The sequence below is a fragment of the Plecotus auritus genome (genome assembly GCF_963455305.1).
Source record: "Plecotus auritus genome assembly, chromosome: 2".
Taxonomy (NCBI): domain Eukaryota; kingdom Metazoa; phylum Chordata; class Mammalia; order Chiroptera; family Vespertilionidae; genus Plecotus; species Plecotus auritus.
Window position 1 is genome coordinate 228,656,186 of NC_137771.1, and position 21,790 is coordinate 228,677,975.

Sequence of the window (21,790 nt, forward strand, 5' to 3'; positions counted from 1 at the left end):
GTGGGGGCAGGGCCGAGTGGACGGAAGGGCGTGGAGGGGGCCGCGGGAGGCAGGGCCGAGTGGACGGGAGGGCGTGGAGGGGGCCGCGGGAGGCAGGGCCGAGTGGACGGGAGGGCGTGGAGGGGGCCGCGGGAGGCAGGGCCGAGTGGACGGGAGGGCGTGGAGGGGGCCGCGGGAGGCGGGGCCGAGTGGACGGGAGGGCGTGGAGGGGGCCGCGGGAGGCGGGGCCGAGTGGACGCGCGGACGTGGAGGGGGCCGCGGGAGGCAGGGCCGAGTGGACGGGAGGACGTGGAGGGGGCCGCGGGAGGCAGGGCCGAGTGGACGGGAGGGCGTGGAGGGGGCCGCGGGAGGCAGGGCCGAGTGGACGGGAGGGCGTGGAGGGGGCCGCGGGAGGCAGGGCCGAGTGGACGGGAGGGCGTGGAGGGGGCCGCGGGAGGCAGGGCCGAGTGGACGGGAGGGCGTGGAGGGGGCCGCGGGAGGCGGGGCCGCGGAGCGTGCTCTCCAGGCGGGCGATGGTAAACTGTGTTGGTGCAAAAAGACAAGCTGGTGTTTTTGTGGGGTGCCTCTGCCAAGGGCCGTTTAAAACCGGGCAGTTACGGGGCCAAGGAGGGAACCCTTCTCGGCGCTCAGTCAGCGGAGACAGGCCCGCGAGGCAGCCGTGGTCCCGTGGATGCTCACACAGCGCCGCCCGTCAGCGAGCCTGCGGTGAGGCGGAGGGAGGCCTGAGCGTGGGGTGCACTGGAGGTGAGGGACCCGTCCTCCAGGCCCGGCCCTGCTCCCTGCGAGCCCCTCCCGCTGCCCCGCACGGCCCCGCCCGGGGTCCTGGCCTCTGGCAGAGGCGTGAGTGCGGGAAGAGCTTGATCCCCCCCACCTCACGGTCATGGACGGGAGCTCCTGGCTGCGAGGGCGGGGAGGGGTGGGGTGGAAGGAGGATGGGCAGGTATTTTTCCCCGGAGACTCGGGGTTCACCTTCTAGCACAGCAGCTGCGCAGGGGCGCCGCCTCCACTCGCAGACCAGCCCCTTCCCGGCCACCGGGCCCTCCCTCCCCGTCAGAGCCCAGAGCCGGGCTGGCCAGGGCCCCTCGGACCCCCGGGGGCCTGTGTTCCGCCAGGTGTCTGCTGCCGCTTCTCTGGCTGACGGAGCACTTTCCCCTGTAACAGCCCATCCACCGCCCCGGGGACCAGGGACGGGAGGCAGCAGGTACTGAGCGCGAACCTCCAGCCGCAGGTGCCCCTCCTTGCCGGCTGGATTCATCCACTCAAACCAAGAGCTTAAGACAGATGTTACCCGCTCCACGGCGGGGCTGCGTGGGGTTCCGCCGGGGAACGGGGCCTCCTCCCAATGGGAAGACGTGGAGCCCCACCCGGCCGGTGCGGCTCAGGGGCCCCCGTGGAGCCTGCCTGTGAGGGGAGGGCGTTTACGGCTCTTCCTCTCCATCAGACATGTTACTTATGCGTGAGTGTCTCTTAGAGCCATGCTCCCGTCCACTTGGGATCCATGAATACAGATCCATGAATACATTGTGGCAATTTGGCGTGTTAAGAAGCTCGAGATGCTGATGACTGCAGCTCAGTGCCTTGGGCGTTTCAGGGTGGGGCCTATTCTCTCTGGTGAGATACCAGTGGGGGGTCAACCATCACAGGTGGGGGGTTAACCATCACAAGTGGGGGGTTAACCTCACAGGTGGGGGGTTAAAGATCACAGGTGTGGATGGGGGTTAACCTCACAGGTGGGGGGTTAAACATCACAGGTGTGGATGGGGGGTTAACCTCACAGGTGGGGGGTTAACCTCACAGGTGTGGATGGGGGTTAACTATCACAGGTGGGGGGTTAAACATCACAGGTGGGGGGTTAACTATCACAGGTGGGGGGTTAACCTCACAGATAAGGGGGTTAACCTCACAGGTGGGGGGTTAACTATCACAGGTGGGGGGTTAACCTCACAGGTGGGGGGTCAACCTCACAGGTGGGGGGTTAAACATCACAGGGGTGGATGGGGGGTTAACTATCACAGATAAGGGGGTCAACCATCACAAGTGGGGGTCAACCATCACAGGAGTGGATGGGGGGTTAACCTCACAGGTGAGGGGGTCAACCATCACAGGTGGGGGGTTAAACATCACAGGTGGGGGGTTAACCATCACAGGTGGGGGGTTAAACATCACAGGTGGGGGGTTAACTATCACAGGTGGGGGGTTAACCTCACAGGTGGGGGGTTAACCTCACAGGTGTGGATGGGGGTTAACCTCACAGATGGGGGGGTTAACCTCACAGGTGGGGGGTTAACATCACGGGTGGGGGGTTAACCTCACGGGTGGGGGGTTAACCTCACAGGTGGGGGGTTAAACATCACAGGGGTGGATGGGGGGGTTAACCTCACAGGGGTGGATGGGGGGTTAACCTCACAGGGGTGGATGGGGGGTTAACCTCACAGGTGGGGGTGGCGTTTAATCTTTGGTGCCAGTTTAGTTGGGCTCCAGTGCCCAGTCGTCTGGTCAGACACGTCTAGATGCTGTTGAGAAGGTACTTTTTTTGCTGGTTTTTGTGTTTTTTAGTCCTCACTCGAGGATGTTTTCTCCACTGATTTTCAGAGAGAGCAGAACGGAGAGGGGGAGAGAGAGAAACACTGACGTGAGAGAGACACAGCGACTGGTTGCCTCTCACGTGCTCCCGACGAGGGCGGGGAGCCCGCAACCCAGGCAGGTGCCCTTGAGCAGAATCAAAGCCGGGACCCTTCAGTCCGCAGGCCAACACCCTATCCACTGAGCCACACCGGCCAGGGCAGGAAGGCATTTTCTTAAGCTGTGACGGAAATGGATTTTTCTTAGTTTGTGTGTGTGACTAACGTTTAAACCAGGAGACTCTGCCTGAAGCAGACTACCCTCCAGCGTGGGTGGGCCTCGCCCGAGCCGTGGACGGCCTGGAGAGCCAAGAGCGGGGTTTTCCGAAAAAGCGCGTTTTCTCGAGGCGGCAGATCGGAATTCTCCGAGGGCTTCCGGCCTGTGTCCCGCGGAGCCAGACTCGGAAGTGGACACAGGCTCCTCCCGAGTTTCTCGCCCCGAGGCCGCCCCGAGGATGTCAGACTTGCAGCCCTGACACCCACCAGCGGTTCCTCTCTCTCCGTGTCTCCTACTGCCTGTTCCTCGGGCAAATCCCAACTAATGGTAACGCAGAGGGACGTGATGGGTGGGGCTCAGGCCGGCGTCGGGGCTGCGGTCTGGGCTCTGATCCGCAGGCTCCGAGGGGGCCGCCTGCGGACTCTCCACGCTGAGCAGCCTCAGCGGGCGCGGCTGGGCCCCTGCCCACACCCTCCCCAGGGGCCTGCAGCCTCTCCACCTTCAGCCCTGCTCAGTGCAGTCTCTGCCTGAACCCGCCCCTCCCTGCAGCCGCCCCCCCCCCAGCCCCCACGCGCTGTTCCCGGAGCTCTTCGCACCTGAAACACGGCCCATCAGCCCCTGCTATCTGCTTCCTCACCGCCCTCGCCCGCCCGCTGCTGGGAGGCCCGGTCCCTGTGGACTCCGTGCGGGTCCCTGAGCGTGCCCCGTGCCCAGAGCAGGGCCTTGCATCCAGCAGGCGCTCCACAGCTCCTCGGTGTGGAATGACGGGACCAGGGGCGGGTGCAGGAATGTGGGGCAGCAGGAGGCCCTGTGCTGGGGGGCTGGTACCTCCTTGCCCTTGACTTGCCCTCTAACCCGGTGCGAGCCACAGCAGGGACCCACCCTGCGGGGAGCCCCCCACAACGGCCACGTGAAGACCTACCGAAGGGGGGCGGCCAGGCCCCCGAGGCGCACAGGTCCGTGTCCTGGGCCCGCCGGCCGTAGGCGGCCGCGTAGATGTTGAGGAACTTGGAGGCGTGGCAGTGCAGCTTCAGCTCCTGGCCCTCGCACACCGTCTTGTTTTTCAGCTCATCTGGGGCAGAAACAAAACCGGGGCATCGTCAGCTCCCGGGAGCGCCGCCCGACGGGATGCCGGGATCCCAGGCCCCCACCCTCGGGGCCAACTGCATGACCCTCGTGGAGTCCCCTCGGGCAGGGGCTGCGGCCAGCGGTCTTACATGACACAGAGGAGAGCCCAGGGCCCCGAGGCCGCCACACCAGGTGCGGACAAGCCCTATTTCACCATTTAGGATTTTTTTTCAATTGTGTACTTTACTGGGTCAAAGGTCAAAGGCTTTCCTTACTCGTGTTGCAGTCAAACCATTGGGAAGCTCCTGGCCTCACAGAGGCAAACACTGGGGCCACTGGGACCTTCGTGACCTGAAGTGGATGAAGCTTGAGCCCCACACAGGAACACGAAGGAAAACGCTTTCCAAACATAAACTCCACCTTTCTTTTAAATACACCGAGTGGCCAGATGATGATGATCTCTGAACGCATAATCACCTGGCCACTCAGTGTATATCCTATATGATAAAAGGCTAATATGCAAACTGTCCCCTCGACCAGGAGTTCGACCAGCAGGCAGGCCGGACAACCGCCCATGTCCCCTCCCCCTGGCCAGGCTGGCCGGACCCCACCCATGCACAAATTCACGCACCAGGCCTCTATATATATATACACTGAGCGGCCAGATTATTATGCGTTCAGAGATCATAATCATTTGGCCACTCAGAGTATAAATATACTAGAGGTTCGGTACATGAAAATTCATGCACTGGAGGGGGTGGTCCCTCAGCCAGGCCTGCCCCCTCTTATAGTCTGGGAGCCCTCAGGGGCGGGAAGCGACCCAGCGATTAGGGGAAGGTGACACCCCCATCACACCTCTGCTGCTGCCACTGCCGGCAGCGCAAGCCTCGGCCGGCCCGGGTTACCTGAGCCTCAGGTGGCCCTGGGGGGCTAGGCAGCCGCCATCCAAGGCTTGTCTGTGCCTTGGGCCAACCCTGGGCGGCTGGGGGCTGAGAGGACTGGGGGACTCTGGAGGCAGGCACATGCCACATGCCTGCCACCCCGGCAGGGCTGAGGGAACTGGGTGCCGCCATCCTGTGGCTATGGGCGCCGCCATCTTTGAGGGTGCGGCAGTCCATTAGCATATTCCCTCCCTATTGGCTATGGGCATTGCCATCTTTGAGGGTGCGGCAGTCCATTAGCATATTCCCTCCCTATTGGCTATGGGCATTGCCATCTTTGTGAGGGTGTGACGGTCAATTAGCATATTCCCTCTTTATTAGATAGGATATATAGTATGTTTTTATTGATTTCAAAAAAAGAAAGGGTGAGGGAGAGAGAGAGACGTCAATGATGGGAGAGAACCATGGACCGGCTGCCTCCTGCACGCCCCACACTGGGGATCGAACCCACAACCCGGGCCTGTGTCCTGACCGGGAATCAAACTGTGACCTCCCGGTTCATAGGTCGGTGCTCAACCACTGAGCCACACCGCAGGGCAAATTCCACCTTCTGTACCTCGTAAGTTCTCTGCCTTTCTCCCCAAAACAGAGAGGGGCTGGCAGGGAGGCCGACCTTCCAGCGGCTGCCCCTCGGACAGGGTGTCGGGTCTCCGGTGTCTCGGGTGCAGGTAAGCCGTGGCCGGGGGAACCCCAGACACTGAGGGAAGAACCCGGCTCTCACAGACCCTCCTCGCCGTGTCGGGACGGACACACGGGAACCACAGAGAGGGCTAAGCCCACGTGGAGAGCACCCTTCCCCGCGAACTGGGGTCCTCCTGTGAGGTCGCCTGAGAGCAAGACAGCCCTGTCTCCTGTCTGTCAGCGGAAAGAACATGGTGTCTGAGCCGACGTCAGTGTCTGACCCGACGACCGTGTCTGAGCCGACGTCCGTGTCTGAGCCGACGTCCGTGTCTGACCCGACGTCATTGGTGTCTGACCCCGACGTCTGTGTCTGACCCCGACGTCTGTGTCTGACCCCGACGTCAGTGTCTGAGCCGACGTCACTGTCTGAGCCGACGTCCGTGTCTGACCCGACGTCCGTGTCTGAGCCGACGTGGGTGTCTGAGCCGACGTGGGTGTCTGAGCCGACGTGGGTGTCTGAGCCGACGTCCGTGTCTGAGCCGACGTCGGTGTCTGAGCCGACGTCCGTGTCTGAGCCGACGTCCGTGTCTGAGCCGACGTGGGTGTCTGAGCCGACGTCGGTGTCTGAGCCAAATGTCGGTGTCTGACCCGACGTCATCAGTGTCTGACCCGACGTTGGTGTCTGAGCCAAATGTCGGTGTCTGACCCGACGTCATCAGTGTGTGACCCGACGTCAGTGTCTGAGCTGACATCATCGGTGTCTGACCCCACGTCAGTGTCTGAGCTGACATCATCGGTGTCTGACCCGACGTCAGTGTCTGACCCCACGTCAGTGTCTGACCCCACGTCAGTGTCTGAGCCGACGTTGGTGTCTGAGCCGATGTCGGTGTCTGACCCGACGTCATCAGTGTCTGAGCCGACGTCAGTGTCTGACCCCACGTCATCAGTGTCTGACCCCACGTCATCAGTGTCTGACCCGACGTCATCGGTGTCTGACCCCACGTCAGTGTCTGACCCGACGTCAGTGTCTGACCCAACGTCGGTGCACGTGAGTCCCACCTGCACTGGCTGGAGCTGCTCCAGCTGCTGATGAGAAAATGGGAGACATCGCCCGACCTCAGGGCCGGGACCGAACACTGGCTTTGTGGTGTTTTTTTTTAATATTTTTATCAGTTTCAGAGAGGAAGGAGAGGAAGAGAGAAACATCCATGATGAGAGAGAACCACTGACCGGCTGCCTCCTGCACGCCCTCCCGCTGGGGATCGAGCCCGCAACCCGGGCCTGTGCCCTGACCGGGAATCGAACCAGGGACCCTTCAGTCCGCAGGTGACACTCAACCACTGAGCCACGCCACCTAGGGCCGAACCCTGCCTTCGATGTGGGCGCCCTCCCAGCGGGAGAAGGCCCAAAAATGTGAAGAATGCCTCCTGGGGCAGAGCAGGCCGGGAGCGAGGGCAGGAGAGGGCAGGACGCCAACCTCGCCTACCTCGGCACCCGGAGATGCTTCCAGGAATGGCCTCTCTTCGCTGCGCTCCCTCCCTTTCCCTTCAGAAGTTCTAAATGGTGCGTTTTCTTTCGGAGGCACGCCGTGCCCTGGTTGGCTACCAGCTCTCTGAAGTTCAAGGCCGTTCGCGAGCGGCAGCGAAGCCAGCCAGGCTCTCCCAGGTAACTCTACACCCGCGGGGACGGCCCCAGCGATCGGCCCGATGACGGGCAAATCGCCTCCTGGACTGGGGGCCGGGGTGTCCCCTGACAGGCGTGGGGTGACGGTGTGTCACGCTGACTCACTCGGTTCCTCGGGAACGTGCTAAGTCACCGTCGCCCGAGAGTGACATTTCTGGGTTCTCACGACCATGGGGCCACGGACATAACCGCTCCTTTTCTTGGAGAACGAGAGCTTGTCTCAGGCCGTGGGCGCTCACTGGGTGCGGGATAGACGAGGTGCGGGCAGCGCCGGCCCCCCGCGGGGTTCAACGGGGAGCGATGGCCTGGGAGGAGGTGGAGCCAAGACTCTACTTAAAGGACAACAGCAGCCCGGCCGCGGGGCTCAGTGGTTGGGCATCAACCCAGGAACCCGGAGGTCACGGTCCGATTCCTGGTCCAGGCACACGCCCGGGTTGTGGGCTCCATCCCCAGGAGGGGGCGTGCAGGAGGCAGCCGATCCATGCTTCTCTCTCATCACTGATGTTTCTCTCTCTCTCTCCCTCTCCCTGCCTCTCTGACATCAGTAAAAATATTATTAAAAAAACACAAAGACCCCAGAGCTGCCCAAATCCGAAGCCTCGCTGGACCCACAGTTCTCTGACGGGAGGAGGTCTGGGGGGAGGCGCCGCAGGGGCCACTCGGGGAGAAGGACAGCTGGGCTGCAGTGTAGGAAGGCTTTCCAAATGCGGGCACGGTCAGCACGCATTTGGACACGGGCACGGTCAGCACGCACAGGGACGCGGGCACCGTCAGCACGCACCGGGACGCGGGCACGGTCAGCACACATGTGGATGTGGGCATGGTCAGCACGCACAGGGACACGGGCACCGTCAGCACGCACAGGGACGCGGGCACCGTCAGCACGCACAGGGACGCGGGCACCGTCAGCACGCACAGGGACGCGGGCACGGTCAGCACACACAGGGACGCGGGCACCTCAGCACGCACGTGGACGCGGGCACCGTCAGCACGCACAGGGACGCGGGCACCGTCAGCACGCACAGGGACGCGGGCACCGTCAGCACGCACAGGGACGCGGGCACCGTCAGCACGCACAGGGACGGTCAGCATGCACAGGGACGGTCAGCACGCACAGGGACGGTCAGCACACACAGGGACGCGGGCACTGTCAGCACGCACAGGGACAGTCAGCACGCACAGGGACGCGGGCACCGTCAGCACGCACAGGGACGCGGGCACGGTCAGCACACACAGGGACGCGGGCATCAGCACACACGTGGACGCAGGCACAGTCAGCACGCACAGGGACGCGGGCACAGTCAGCACGCACAGGGACGCACCTGGGTGTGAACTCACACTCGCACCCACGCAAACCCACACCTCAGGAAAAGCCGGGAGGAGGGCCCACGTTCCACTCAGGCGTGTTTCCGGGGGCCCAATGCCCACAGCACCACATGGGGGGAGGCCCAGAGAGCCCAGCCCCGCGGGCACTTACTCGGCTGGCACTTGAAGGACACCAGCAGGTACTTGCTGCTCCCCGGGCAGAGGTCCGGCCCGAACACCCGGCTGTTGACCAGGAGGCGGCAGGCCCGCTGGTTCTGGCACTCGTCCAACACCTTCTGGCAGGAGACAGGGACAGGCTGTGACACGTGGGCCGGCTCAGGCTCGGGGAGCGAACCGCGGGCCCCGGCCCTCAGAGCAGCCTCGCGTCACCGCGACGGGACCACTGCCCGCGGGGCCACGTGCTGCAGGCGGCGAGGCTGAGGGCTCTCTGGGACCAGGAGGCCCAGGCACAGCTCCTCACCCTGAGGGACACAGGCAGAGCTGCATCTGGGGGGCTGAGCGACCCCACCCCAAACCCAGCCCACAGGTGGAAATGGAAAGTGGATCCCACCCTGAAGAGACAGAGAGAGAGACAGAGACCGACAGAGACAGAGAGAGACAGAGAGAGAGACAGAGACAGAGAGACAGAGAGACAGAGACCGACAGACAGACAGAGAGAGAGAGAGACAGAGACAGAGAGGCAGAGACAGAGAGAGAGAGGCAGAGACAGAGACCGACAGACAGACAGAGAGAGAGAGACAGAGACAGACAGAGAGAGACAGAGACAGAGGGAGACAGAGAGAGAGAGACAGAGACAGAGAGACAGAGACAGAGACCGACAGACAGACAGAGAAAGAGAGACAGAGACAGACAGAGAGACAGAGAGAAAGAGAGATAGACAGACAGAGAGACACAGACAGAGACAGAGAGAAAGAGAGAGAGACAGAGAGACAGAGACAGAGAGAGAGAGACAGAGAGAGACAGAGACAGGGGGAGACAGAGAGACAGAGAGAAAGAGAAACAGAGAGACAGAGAGACAGAGACAGACAGAGAGACAGAGAGACAGAGAGACAGAGACAGGCAGGGAGAGAACCAGGGGCCCCTTCCAACACCCACGAAGCGCAGTACCTGGAAGGTGGTGGGCGCCTCGCAGGCCAGGCTGTCCCCGCCCTGGGCCGGCCGCTGGCCACCGCACGCTCGGCGGTCTTGGCCGTAGAAGGCCGCCTGGACGCTGATGGAGGAGTGCCGCGGGCACTGCAGGCTCAGGTGGTCGCCATCGCAGGCGTAGGCCGTGTGGTTCTGCAGGAGCTTCGTCAGGTAGCCTGGAAGGCAGGTCGGGAGGAGGTCACAGGTCGGGAGGAGGTCACAGGTCGGGAGGAGGTCACAGGTCGGGAGGAGGTCACAGGTCAGGAGGAGGTCACAGGTCGGGAGGAGGTCACAGGTTGATTACGGTCGGGGCACATGCCCAGGTTATGGGCTCGATCCCCAGTGTGGCCTGCAGGAGGCAGCTGATGAGTGATTCCCTCTCATCATGGATGTTTCTCTCTCTCTCCCTCTCCCTTCCTCTCTGACATCAATACAAATATATTTAAAAAATAGTGCCCCCCCAATCCATGTTGACTGGGGACCTCAGAAAATGGCCTTGTTTGGAGACAGGGCACTGAGGGTGTCCCTGTTAGGGTGAGGTGGGCAGGGTGGGTGGGCCTTTACGGCCACAGGGCGGGTCCTCCGGAGGAGAGAAGACACAGAGGACGGACCGCGTGCAAGGACGGAGCGACGGGCCGAGGAAGCCAGGACACGCAGCCGGCCCCTCCCCGGCCCCTCGGCAGCCAGCCCTGCGACCCCTGATTCAGAAGGAGCCTCTGCTCTGGGAGGGAAGGAGCTCCTGGGGCTCCCCCTCCCAGGTGTGGCCCTGTCACAGCCTCAGCCTCTGACACGGGCTCCAAGCCGCCGGGTGCTCCTCCCACTCCCCCCTCAGCCTGGCCGGCGGGCAGGGCCTGGGGCCCGAGGGCCGAGGATGGACGGCCTGGCCGGCGGGCAGGGCCTGGCTGCCTCTCAGGAAGAAGGAAGGAAGGTTCGGCCGGAACGTGGATTCCTTTCCTCCTCCTCACACCTCAGGTCCCTGACGCGGCCGGGAGCAGAGCCAGGGACTTTCTGGGGAGGCGTGTGGGGGACGCTGGCAGCCCTCGGCCCCGGAGGGCGGGGGGGGGAGGAAGGCAGTTTCAGAACCTCCTGGTTCCCACACGGACGGCCTGGCCATGCCGAGTCCCTCCCAGTCGGGTTTCACAACCTCCCAGAACCACTTCTGGGCAAAGGCGCCGTCCAGAGGGTTCCCAGACGCTCCCCCCCACACACACCAAGCCACAGCAGGAAGGACTGGACGGCCCGGTGTTCCGCAGCCTCACGCACAGCCCGCGAGTCTGAGGGTGCAGACGGGCCCGGACCCCAGCACTCACTGCGGCCCTGGCCACGCACAGAGCCCGTCCTCAAACGGCCGAGAAGTCGGCCACCGCGTCAGCTCCCTCGGGAGGCAGGGTATAGCTACGACAGCACAGCGACCTCAGTGTGGGGGTCAGGGTCCTGCTTGTGGGGCCACCCCTCCCTCTGTGTCCCCCGCCAGGCACCAGGAGGGCCAGGCAGAGACACACCCCCCGTGGCCCAGGGCTAACGGTCAGGGTCCTCACGGGGAACACAGGGGTGGGGGGGGGGGGTCCCGATAAAGCCGGAGCTCCGAGTGCCAGCTCCCTCCTGGGACCCCCCCAGCCGTGGCGGCCACCGCAGGGAGCTCAGGGCCGCCCGATGCTGCCCCAGGCCAGCCCGCCGGAAGCTCCCCGGCCGGGTGCCCCATACGCGGCTCTGCACACTGGCCGTTAAAACTGTCTTGGCCCTGGCCGGTGTGGCTCAGTGGATAGAGCATCCGCCTGCGGACCGAAGGGTCCCGGGTTCGATTCCGGTCAAGGGCACGCACCTCAGTGGCAGGCTCCTCCCCGGCCCAGGTCCTGGTTGGGGCGCGTGCAGGAGGCGACCCATGGATGTGTTTCTCCCACATCGATGTTTCTCTCTGTCTCTCCCTCTCCCTCCCACTCTCCCTAAAATCAATGGGAAAATACCCCCCGGGGGGGCATCAACACCAAACTGTCCTGTCCGTGTCCCCTACCCCCAGGCCACGCTGGGCGGCCGGCGGACTGAACGTGACTTGGCCCCGTGGCCGCGGTTTGTCGGAAAGGCCGTGCGTGACTCTGGCTCGGTGGACGGTGCGCTGAGGCCGAGGGGTGGCGCCCAGGGCGGGTCATGGCGGAGGAAGCGGCTTCGCGGTGGGGCCACGGCCTCGCTCCTCTGTCTGTCGTGCCGTCCGTCCCGGGAGACAGGGCAGGTCCCCCACGGGACCACTCCCCTCGGAACGACACGAGTGCGCGGCCCGGCGCCCTGCCCGCCACGTCCATATTCCAGGAGGACGGGCCCTTGGCGCCGGAGGAGCGGCCGTCCCGGGGGTCAGGCCAGCAGGCGGATCCCCGAGGTTCTCCGGCCGCGAACCTGGTTGGAGACTCAGGCCAATTCTTTCTGCAAGAACCGGTGCCCACGTCCCGACCAGGGGTCCATCCGGGACACGCGTGCAGTGAGCGGTGAAGGCACGGAAGGCCCCAGGCCCCGCGGGCACGTGACCCAGGGCAGGGGCGCCTGAGGAGGCCCCACGCGTGCGGGTCCCGCCGTGAGGCCGGGAAAGGCTAAGCCACACGGACGTGGGAGGGTCGGGGCCCAGGGCTTGGGCGGGGCTGTCGGCGGAGCACAGGGTTCCAGGGCCACGAGCCTGTTCCGTATCGGGGGACACACGGCAGCGCACGTTTGTTTTTTAATGTGTTTTTACAGATTTCAGAGAGGAGGGGAGAGGGAGGGAGAGAGACATCAGTGCGGAGAGAGAATCACGGATCGGCTGCCTCCCGCACGCCCCACACTGGGGATCGAGCCCGCAACCGGGCCTGGGCCCTGACCGGGAAGCAAACCGTGACCTAAGCAAACCGTGACCTAAGCAAACCGTGACCTCCTGGTTCAGAGGTCGATGCTCAACCACGGAGCCACGCGGCCAGGCTGGGAAACTCACTTACGTGACATCAATGGGAGTAGTGGGTCTCATTCATGACGGCTCCTCCCTCTTGACCTATCACACCCCAAAGGTCCCCCGCCCTCACACCGTCCCCTTTGGGGGTTCTGGTTTTATTTTTTTTAATTTTTTTATTTTTTTATATTTTATTGATTTTTTACAGAAAGGAAGGGAGAGGGATAGAGAGTTAGAAACATCGATGAGAGAGAAACATCGATCAGCTGCCTCCTGCACACCCCCCACTGGGGATGTGCCCGCAACCAAGGTACGTGCCCTTGACCGGAATCGAACCCGGGACCTTTCAGTCCGCAGGCCGACGCTCTATCCACTGAGCCAAACTGGTTAGGGCGTGGGGGTTCCGGTTTTAAAACACGAATGGGGGGGCACAAGCGCTCAGACCCAGCACTGGGCCTTCCCACCTGGGTTCCTGGGCTGGTCCCCACGAGACCCTTTTCCAAAACCACCAGCATCACAGCGTTCTGTGGGCAGTTCCCTGGGGACCACGTGTCCCTCCCCGGGCGGTGGTGGAAAATGCTTTACTTCTTAACCCCCTCGGCCAGTTCCCACGCTATAGCGGTGGGCAAAGACCCGCTCCCGAGAGAAGGCAGGAGGGCACGCTGTCAGGAAACCCGTCCCTGAGCCTGGAACGGCCGCGAGACGCTCCGTTGACCGTGTCCAACGTGGGGGGGGCGCGCCCATCATCAGCTCCGTGGCTCAGGGGCCTCGATGCGGCTGGCGTTTAACTCAAGATACGCTCTTTCCTGGCGAACTCCCCACTCCCTGTCAGTAGACACTTCTGCAGCCACAGCCACGGCTAGAACTCGGCTCCAAGCCCTGTCCCGAAAGGCACATCTCGGAGTCGTCCACGTAAAGGCGTCTATGTTTTCCCTTTTTAAAAAAATGTATTTTTACTGACTTCAGAGAGGAAGGGAGCAGGAGAGATAGAAGCATGCATGAGGAGAGAGAACCATGGATCGGCTGCCTCCTGCACGCCCCCTTCTGGGGATCGAGCCCGCAACCAGAATCGAACCTGGGACCCCTCCCCCTTCAGTCCCCAGGCCGAGGCTCTATCCACTGAGCCACACCGGCTGGGGCCAGGGGTCCTTTTTTTTTAAAGGAAGATGAAGACTTTTTGGGAAACAGACCCCTAAGAATGGCAGGAGCGCCTCTCTGTCCTCAGACAGACATGGGAAGTGATTCCAGGTCATCACCCGTCACACGTACACGGACAACCCGTTTCTACAAGCAGCACCCAGTGACCAGGACACGGCCGTCACACGTACACGGACAACCCGTTTCTACAAGCAGCACCCAGTGACCGGGGCACCGCCGGTGCCAATGGCCGACCTTCCAACAACCGCGGTTTAAGGAGCCGCTCTGTTGAGCAGAGGCCCTCGGGCTGACCTTCTCCCGCCCTTCCCTCTCCGAGGCCAGAACCCCCACACAGGCCCCTTGCCGGCCGCTGCGCGCAGGCGGGAGCACAGCGCGCTGCCCCCGCCCCTGCTGGGGCCCCGAACCGCGGGCCCATTTCACAACGACTTCTGGGAAGAGAGTGGAATTCAATTCTATTGTCCCTGCCTCCCCCGTTTAAAGAAATAACAAAGCGGCGCCTCCCCCACCCCCCATTAACGCTTGATAAGAGGCTGCACCCTTCTATTCGCAAATACCCCGCGGTGTTGCCACATGTTCCAGGTTCTTGTCCAGAAAAGGGTGTTTTTTCTTCTGTGCTCGCGAGCGTGTTTAGAGAACTGGCAGGAGCCCGGGGAGAGGCCGCCCACGCGTGGAGAGCCGTGAGTCAGTGTTGGGGGGAGGGGGAGAGTCAGGACTCCCCCAAAGCGGATCAAGGGCTGGTGGCTGGGCCCCCCACACTGGGGAGCATTGGAAGTGAACTTAGACCTCAGATTAAGCCCTTTCTCTCATCCCAGGTTTGGCACCAAAATTTGAACCCGGAGCCCTAACCGGTGTGGCTCCGCGGATAGAGCGTCGGCCTGCGGACTGAAGGGTCCCGGGTTCGATTCCGGTCAAGGGCATGTGCCTTGGTTGCGGGCACATCCCCAGTGGGAGGCGTGCAGGAGGCAGCTGATGGATATTTCTCTCTCATCCATGTTTCTAGCTCTCTATCCCTCTCCCTTCCTCTCTGTAAACAATAAGATATATTTTTTAAAAAATGTGAACCTGTGCTGTATAACAATTTACCACAAATGTAGCTTAAAACACTACCCATTTATTAATTTGAAGTGCTATAGGTCAAAAGCCCTAAATAATATTACTGGGTTCTCTGCTCATGATATTGCCAGGCTGAAGTCAAGATTTCTTGTCTGGAGGCTCTGAGTAAAATTCTGAATCCAAGCTCAAAAAAAATAAAATAAAATAAAATAAAGTAAAAATAAAAAATGTGAACCTGGAGTGACTATGATTGGAAGGACAGCCACCAGCCTGTTTCTCAGATACTTTTGGGGATCACATGGTGGGGCGACCAAGGGGAGCTATCACCGCTCCGAAGTGATGCCTCAGGTCCTGGTCCCAGAACCCACCGAGGAGGACCCGGGCGTCTCCACGGGGTGGACACAACGTATTTCTCTGGGGGCCCCTGGGGGAGCATGTGGTTCGGTCCCCCTTGCAGTACAGGGACAGGAGAAAGTCTGGCCGGTGGAAAGAGGGCCGAGTGACATTTGCCACGGGCAGGTCTGACCCTCGAGCGGCCCAGTGACCTCCACTCCCTCTCCACACCCCCCCCCCCCGTCTGCTGCCACGTGGGGAAGATACCGGGACAAGGACAGACCCTGGGGAGGCAGAAGGTGACAGAGGCACAAGATGGAAGGAACCTGGGTCCCCGAGTGACAGCGCGGAGCGCAGCCTCCCCCACCTTCGAAGGACGCCCGATGGAGGCACGAGCAGGAAATAACCCTTTATCCTGCCATTCCTCCGGGACGTGGGGGTGTTGGTTTCCGGCAGTGGCCGACCTGGCCGCGGCAGCAGGTTTCTGTGCTGAGGGGAAGGCTGGCAGGACTCCGAGGCGTCCCCAAGACTCACCACACACATCTCACTGGTGTGTGATGGGGGCGTGGCATCCTCCTTGGGGGCATCACTTCTTTAAGATGTTGCTCCTGAAAAGCTGTAATTGAAGTGCGTTCAATTACTAGGGAGATGAAAGGGACTAGGGAACTCCTTAATTAGCCTCACTCTCCCCCGCTGACTTTTAAAAACCGCGTTAGGGAAAGTGGAAGGCAGAGGCGGGGGGGCCCTAGATGGGAGGTGGGACGGGGGCAGGCTGGTGTGGCTCGCCAGAGGTGCTGGCCCAGGATCAAAAGTGTCCAAGCACGGGGTGGCCGCAGGCTATGATGTAGGGAATCCAGGCTTTGGAACCCCTCAGATCTGATGCGTTTGGACACGTTGAGTGCAACCTCTTTTAGACCTCAGTTTTCTCATCTGTAAAAGGGGAGCCTCGGGCCTGCTTACAGGGTTGATGGGATAAGAAATACCTAAGTGGGGCACCTGGTCTGGGGGCAGGGCGGTCCAGGTCACTGCCGAGGAGAGCGGGGGTGGAGAAGGAAAAGTGGCTGGGAGCCCCAACCTCGGAAGAAGGGGACCCAGAGAGGGCAAGGACCTGCTTTGTCTGGGTCTGGCCTGAGGACAGACAGCTGGCGAAACCCTAGGTGACGTCTGCTTTCACATCCTACACGGCTGCCCCAGGAGAGGGAGCATCTTCGTGCTGGCCTGATGCCACGGATCACGTGTCCCGGGTCTGAGGGTGCGCGGAAGCATTTTCACAGGAACGAGCGAGATGCTGCCCGCAGGGACCCGCCGGGGCCGCTCTGGACAAGGCTGCTGGCTCCTGGCACCCGCTTCCCGGCCCACAAGTCCCCGGATCCCAGTGTCCGGCCGATTGTTCTCAGGGAACTCGGCTCTTCTCTTGGACAGTCCAACTCCTTGGTTTTCTTCAAGCCAAATGAACACGATTCCCAACCAAGGGCGTGCCACAAATCCTACCAGACGTCCCTGCCGCCGTGGTCTCAGGAGCGGGCGAAGGAAGCCCCGCGCGCAGCGGCGACATTGCCCGTCCACGTGGAGCACGTGACCCCGGAAGGGGCTGCTGACACTGGCGAGTGCGAACAGGCCGGCTCTGTGACTTCGGCCTGAGAAACGAGCGTTTGCCCTCGCCACCAGCGCTCAGGGAGCTCTCTGTATGACTGTACCGTCCACGTTTTCAGTTTTTATTTTTATTGATTTTAGGAAGAGAGATGGAGAGAGAGAGTGAGAGAGAGAGAGAGAGAGAGAGAGAGAGAAACATCAACGATGAGAGAGAATCATGGATCGGCAGCCTCCTGCACACCCCGCACTGGGGACTGAGCCTGCAACCCGGGCCTGTGCCCCGACCGGAATTAGACCATGACCTCCTGGCTCATAGGTCGATGCTCAACCCCTGAGCCATGCCGGCCGGGCTGTACTGTCCATTTTTAAGATTTCCTGATGTCTCAACATCCCCACCGCCAGGCTGTGAGCCGTGACCAGGGGGCTAGGGGGACGAAGGGGTCCCTGTGGCGAGGCCCCTTCCTGGGCTCCCCCGACTGTGACCCGGGGCCTCCAAAGGCACCAGTAACGGTCTCATGCCTTCTGCTTGTGTAGGACCCCTGACCCCCAAAAGGGCACTGCCCAGGGGCCCCCTCGCCCTTGAGGATAAACCCTTGCATCTCTGACGCCTCCCCAAGGGCCATTTCCGCGGCCATATCAGAGTGGAGCTTAAAGACCCCATGAAGAGAACTTACTCCTCCATCTACAACATGTGTAAACATACATGTATGTATATACACATACACAGAGAGAGAGATGGATCAATGGATTAAAGACTACTCTAAACACTCTGTGTTGGACTCCAATGGCAATTGTTTTTTAATCCTCGCCCAAGGGTATTTTTCCATTGATTTTTTTTTTAATATATTTTATTGATTTTTTACAGAGAGGAAGGAAGAAGGATAGATAGTCAGAAACATCGATGAGAGAGAAACATCGATCAGTTGCCTCTTGCACACCTCCTACTGGGGATGTGCCCGCAACCAAGTTACATGCCCTTGACCGGAATCGAACCCGGGACCTTTCAATCCGCAGGCTGACGCTCTATCCACTGAGCCACACCAGTTTTGGCGATTTTTTTTTTTTTAAGAGAGTAGTGGGGAGGGGGGATAAAGACGGAGACAGAGAGAGGAACATCAACGTGAGAGAGACCCACTGATTGGTTGCCTCCTGCACACACTCCGAACCGGGCCGGGGATGGAGCCCACAAATGAGGTACGTGCCCTTCCCCGGAATCGAACCCACAGCCCTTCGGTGCAGAGGGCCGGTGCTCTAACCACTGGGCCACCGGTCAGGGCTTGCATGACCCCCTTAGGATTTACACTATTTCACTGTTAACACGTCTGCCAGGAGCCCTTCGTGCCTTTGCCACCACAGGTTCAAACCTTCTGAAAGGGAGCCAACACCGTGCCGGGTAACCCGGTACCGGGCCCTGGCGGTTACTCGGGGACACCCGTCTGCGTACGATTCGCTTCGCCGTAACCGGATCAATCCCCGCTTGCCCCGAGCATCGCAACGGATCGCTTTTTCTTTTCTTTTGGGTGCAGAGTAACCCCCGAACCTCAGCGTACGAGCGAGGAGCATTGGATAACTTAATGCGACTTTCTCCCAGCGCTGCAAGCTCCGATATGAAACCGACACTTGATCTTTTCTGCCCGGACTCGGCCAGGCCGGCGGCTCCGCCCCAGGCACAACAAAAGGCTCTCAGACGCACTCAGGGAAGCGGGCGGACCGGAAGGCCCGGCACCCCGTGCAGCCGGGGTGGGGGCGGCCGGCGATCCCGCTCCGCCAGCCTGGCCCGCACCTGCCACTTCTGAGGCGCGTGGGCGACCCAGCACCTGCGATGCGTTCCCAGCGGGAGTGAGGGCCGCGGGTCGCGCTGAGCGGGAAAGCACACAGGGTCTCACCGAGACAGCGAAGGCTTTCCTGTAACCGCAGGGCGGGTGTTTGGGGAGCAGCCCTCGGACGTCCGCGAGCTCCTTGGGAGGTTACAGAGACTCGTTGGGGGCCAGGGAACTTCCTTTTTCTTTTTTTAATATATTTATGGATCTCAGAGAGGAAGGGAGGGAGGGAAACATCGATGATGAGAAAGAACCATCCTCTGGCTGCCTCCTGCCCGCCCCACACTGGGGATCCAGCCTGCCACCCCGCACCTGCCCTGACCGGGAACCGAACCGTGACCTCGTGGTTCCTAGGTCGGCGCTCACCCACGGAGCCACCCGGCCAGACAAGGGTGCCGTGTTCCCCAGGCAGCTCACGGAGCAGGAATCTCTAAAGCGGAGACAGGCGAACCGTGTACCCAGAGGCCGCTGGGAAACGGGCTGGGGACCCCGTCTCCCTTCGGCCTCCTCGCGGGCTCGATGGAGGATCTGAGCCAAGCCTCTCTGGTTTCACTTTAAGAGCTGACAGCATTCCCTAGCAGGTGCGTGTGTGTGTGTGGGGGGGTGGGGGGGCGGGAAGGGGTGAACGTAAAGCAATAATCACGGGCAATTAGGCTGGCCTGCCCGGTCTTCAATTCACCCTTCACTGAGCCCCTGGCCTGGCGCTGCCCCCAGGGTCTGGGTGGCCTCCCAGCGGGCTGGGCCTCCCCCGGGCCCACCTCTCTCACCCTGCCATGGGCGCGCGTTCACCCCCACGGGTGAGCCTCGCCTGCCCTCCCGTGCCTGCCTCTCCATCTGCTGTGTTTCCCTCGCCGGGTGCCAGGAGTGAGGCCCTCTCACCCTGGCCCAGCTGTGTCTCCTTTAACCGCCACCCCACACCGGGGGCCGCTTCCCGGCTCCTGGCTCCCGGCCCCTCTGGGCGGTGAAGCGAGGACAGCGTGACCCGGCGCCCTGGGAGTACAGCTGCACCTCCTCTTGTTGGTTCGTTGTTAATCCTCACCGAGGGTGTTTTCCCGCTGACTTTTAGCGAGTGGGAGGGAGAGGGAGAGACCGAGAGAAACATCGACGTGAGAGAGACCGGGACCCGGTACGTGCCCTTGACGGGAATCGAACCCAGGACCCTTCACTCCGCGGGCTGATGCTCTGTCCACTGAGCCACACCGGCCAAGGCTGCAGCTGCGCCCCTTGAAGCGCAGACTCTGTATCTGCAAACGCGCCTGCTCGCTCACGTGTGACCCCAAAAGCAAGCCGCGTGGGGCTGTCCTGGCCATTCTGGACGGGCTCGAAGCAGCAACGTGAGCGCTCCGTGTCCCCGCCGGGGTCAGGAGGTGACCTCTGCCCCTCGTCCCGGCTCACCTGCCACGTGTCCTTTCCGTGGCCGGTGTCACGAGCCACGTTTTCCACACGCCTGTGCTCCGTGGTAATGACGGCGTCGTACAGAGTCCCGTGCGGTGCTGAGGTGCCGTCCGGGGCCCCTGAGCGCCAGGAGCGGGCCCTGGAGAAAGCGCGGGTTAGGTCAGCTGGTTGGGGCGGCGATGGTGCTGCCGGCCTCGGTCCAGGCCAACATCAGCACTGCCTCGTCCACAGGGGCCTTTAGACAGAAACACGCGGAACCAGCTCTGCATTCCCGCGGCCGACAGCGGCGTATCTGGCCATCTGGAGCTGGACAGCAGCGGCCATGGAAACGCGTCCCCAGCAACCAGGACGGGGCTTTCCACGTGCGACAGAGCGGGACGCGCCCACACCAGGGCGGCTTTCCACCGGGGCCTGCCGCGTGTCACCGGACGGAGCAGCGCCCCCTGGGCCTGCAGAGCAGGTCTCAATGGGGCGGCCTGTCTCCGACTTCACTGACAACAGGCCTCCCCTGCTCCTCCTCCCGCAGGCTGCGGGCAGGGAGATGGCCCAGTCAGCAAACGGCGCGGCGGGGAGGGGGCGGCAAGCAGGTCGCCTCGCTGTTGAACACGCGCTGGCGCTGGAGCTGGAGCTGGAGCTGGAGCTGGCTCAGCGCAACCCGACGAGGAGCGGCAAGGCAGCCCCCACGCCCCACGCGCGACGTGTGCGTGATTGGCTCAGAACGCTGAAGAGCAATGGAGCACGCCCACCAGCTGTCGTTGGGAAATAAACTGAAAAAACGGAGAGACTCCACCTGGAACCCGTATGACCTACTGACCGGCGTCGCCCCAATCCACTTAATTAGCAAGAAGTAGTCACGGGGCGTCAGGTTCTAGCGACGCAGGGAAACCCGGGACAGGCGGAATCTGCGGCTGGAAGGTCTTCCGAGCCCGCAGCGAAGCAAAGCAAAGCTCTCACGCGTCTGAGACGGGGAGGCCCCTCCGATCTGAGATGGACAACCGGGAACAACAGCCTGGCTCCAAGCGGGTTGGGCTGGGCATCGTCCTAGCAGACACCGTCGGGGTACCCTGGACGTCAGCACCCCCTCCCCTCCCCTCCCCTCCCCCCAAACGGCGATGGGCGGCCAAGTGGCCGGCGCTTAGGAGGAGCGCTGCCCTGTCCAGGGCGGAGGCTGGAGACCACACTTGGAGGACCCCGCCCGGCAGGCGACACAGCTCAGCAAAGCCACAGGCCACCGCACGCCCCCCCTCCCGCGCGCGCCCCTCTCCCACGCGCGCCCGAGCCCGCCTCCCTCTCCAGCCCAAACGCCCGCTCCACCCGTGCCGGCTTCATCCTGATTCCGGGAGCCGCGCTGGCGGTGCCCTCCCGCAGCGGGTCCCCAGCCAAAGCTCCCGGCTCCAGAACCCTCGTCCTCCCTCCTCTGCCTGAAGACCTGCTTCTCCTGCGCCCGCGACCCTTACGGCTTCGCCAGGTGAGCTGCTCGTTAAAGTGACCAGTTCATTTGGACGCGTGTGGCTGACCGCCACGTCTGTGACCTAAGAGGCCTGCAGCCCTGGCCCACGCTCAGGGGTCCGGGGCACGTACCTCGGTTTCAGGTTTGACCCCCAGCCCCGGTCGGGGCACAGGCGGGAGGCAGCCAATCGATGTGTGTCTGTCACATCCATGTTTCTCTCTCTCCCCCACTCCCTGCCTTCCACGCTTCTCGAAATCAGTGGGGAAAAAAACGTCCTCACTCCTTGGGTGAGGATTACAATAAATAAAGAGATAAACAAGCCAACAGCATCGGCGAGGCTTCCGAGCAATGGGGCGAAGCGGGTCTCCGTCCTCCCGGCTCGTGGGGCGCGATGCGCATAGGGCACAGCGTCCCAGCCGGGCGGGTCGGCGGGACCATCTGGCCGCCTTCCAAAGGGCCGGGTCACAGAGGGACAGAC

The 21,790-nt window shown here is 62.3% G+C and overlaps 1 protein-coding gene across 1 annotated transcript in view; it reads right to left on the reverse strand.

Annotated features, from left to right (window-relative positions):
- The window catches only part of EVA1C (eva-1 homolog C), a 45,101-nt gene that overhangs the window by 13,323 nt on the left and 9,988 nt on the right, over nucleotides 1-21,790 (reverse strand). Inside the window, 3 exon segments of the mRNA XM_080654624.1 lie at nucleotides 3,761-3,910; nucleotides 8,629-8,752; nucleotides 9,585-9,778. Coding sequence (XP_080510750.1) covers nucleotides 3,761-3,910; nucleotides 8,629-8,752; nucleotides 9,585-9,778 — 468 coding nt within the window.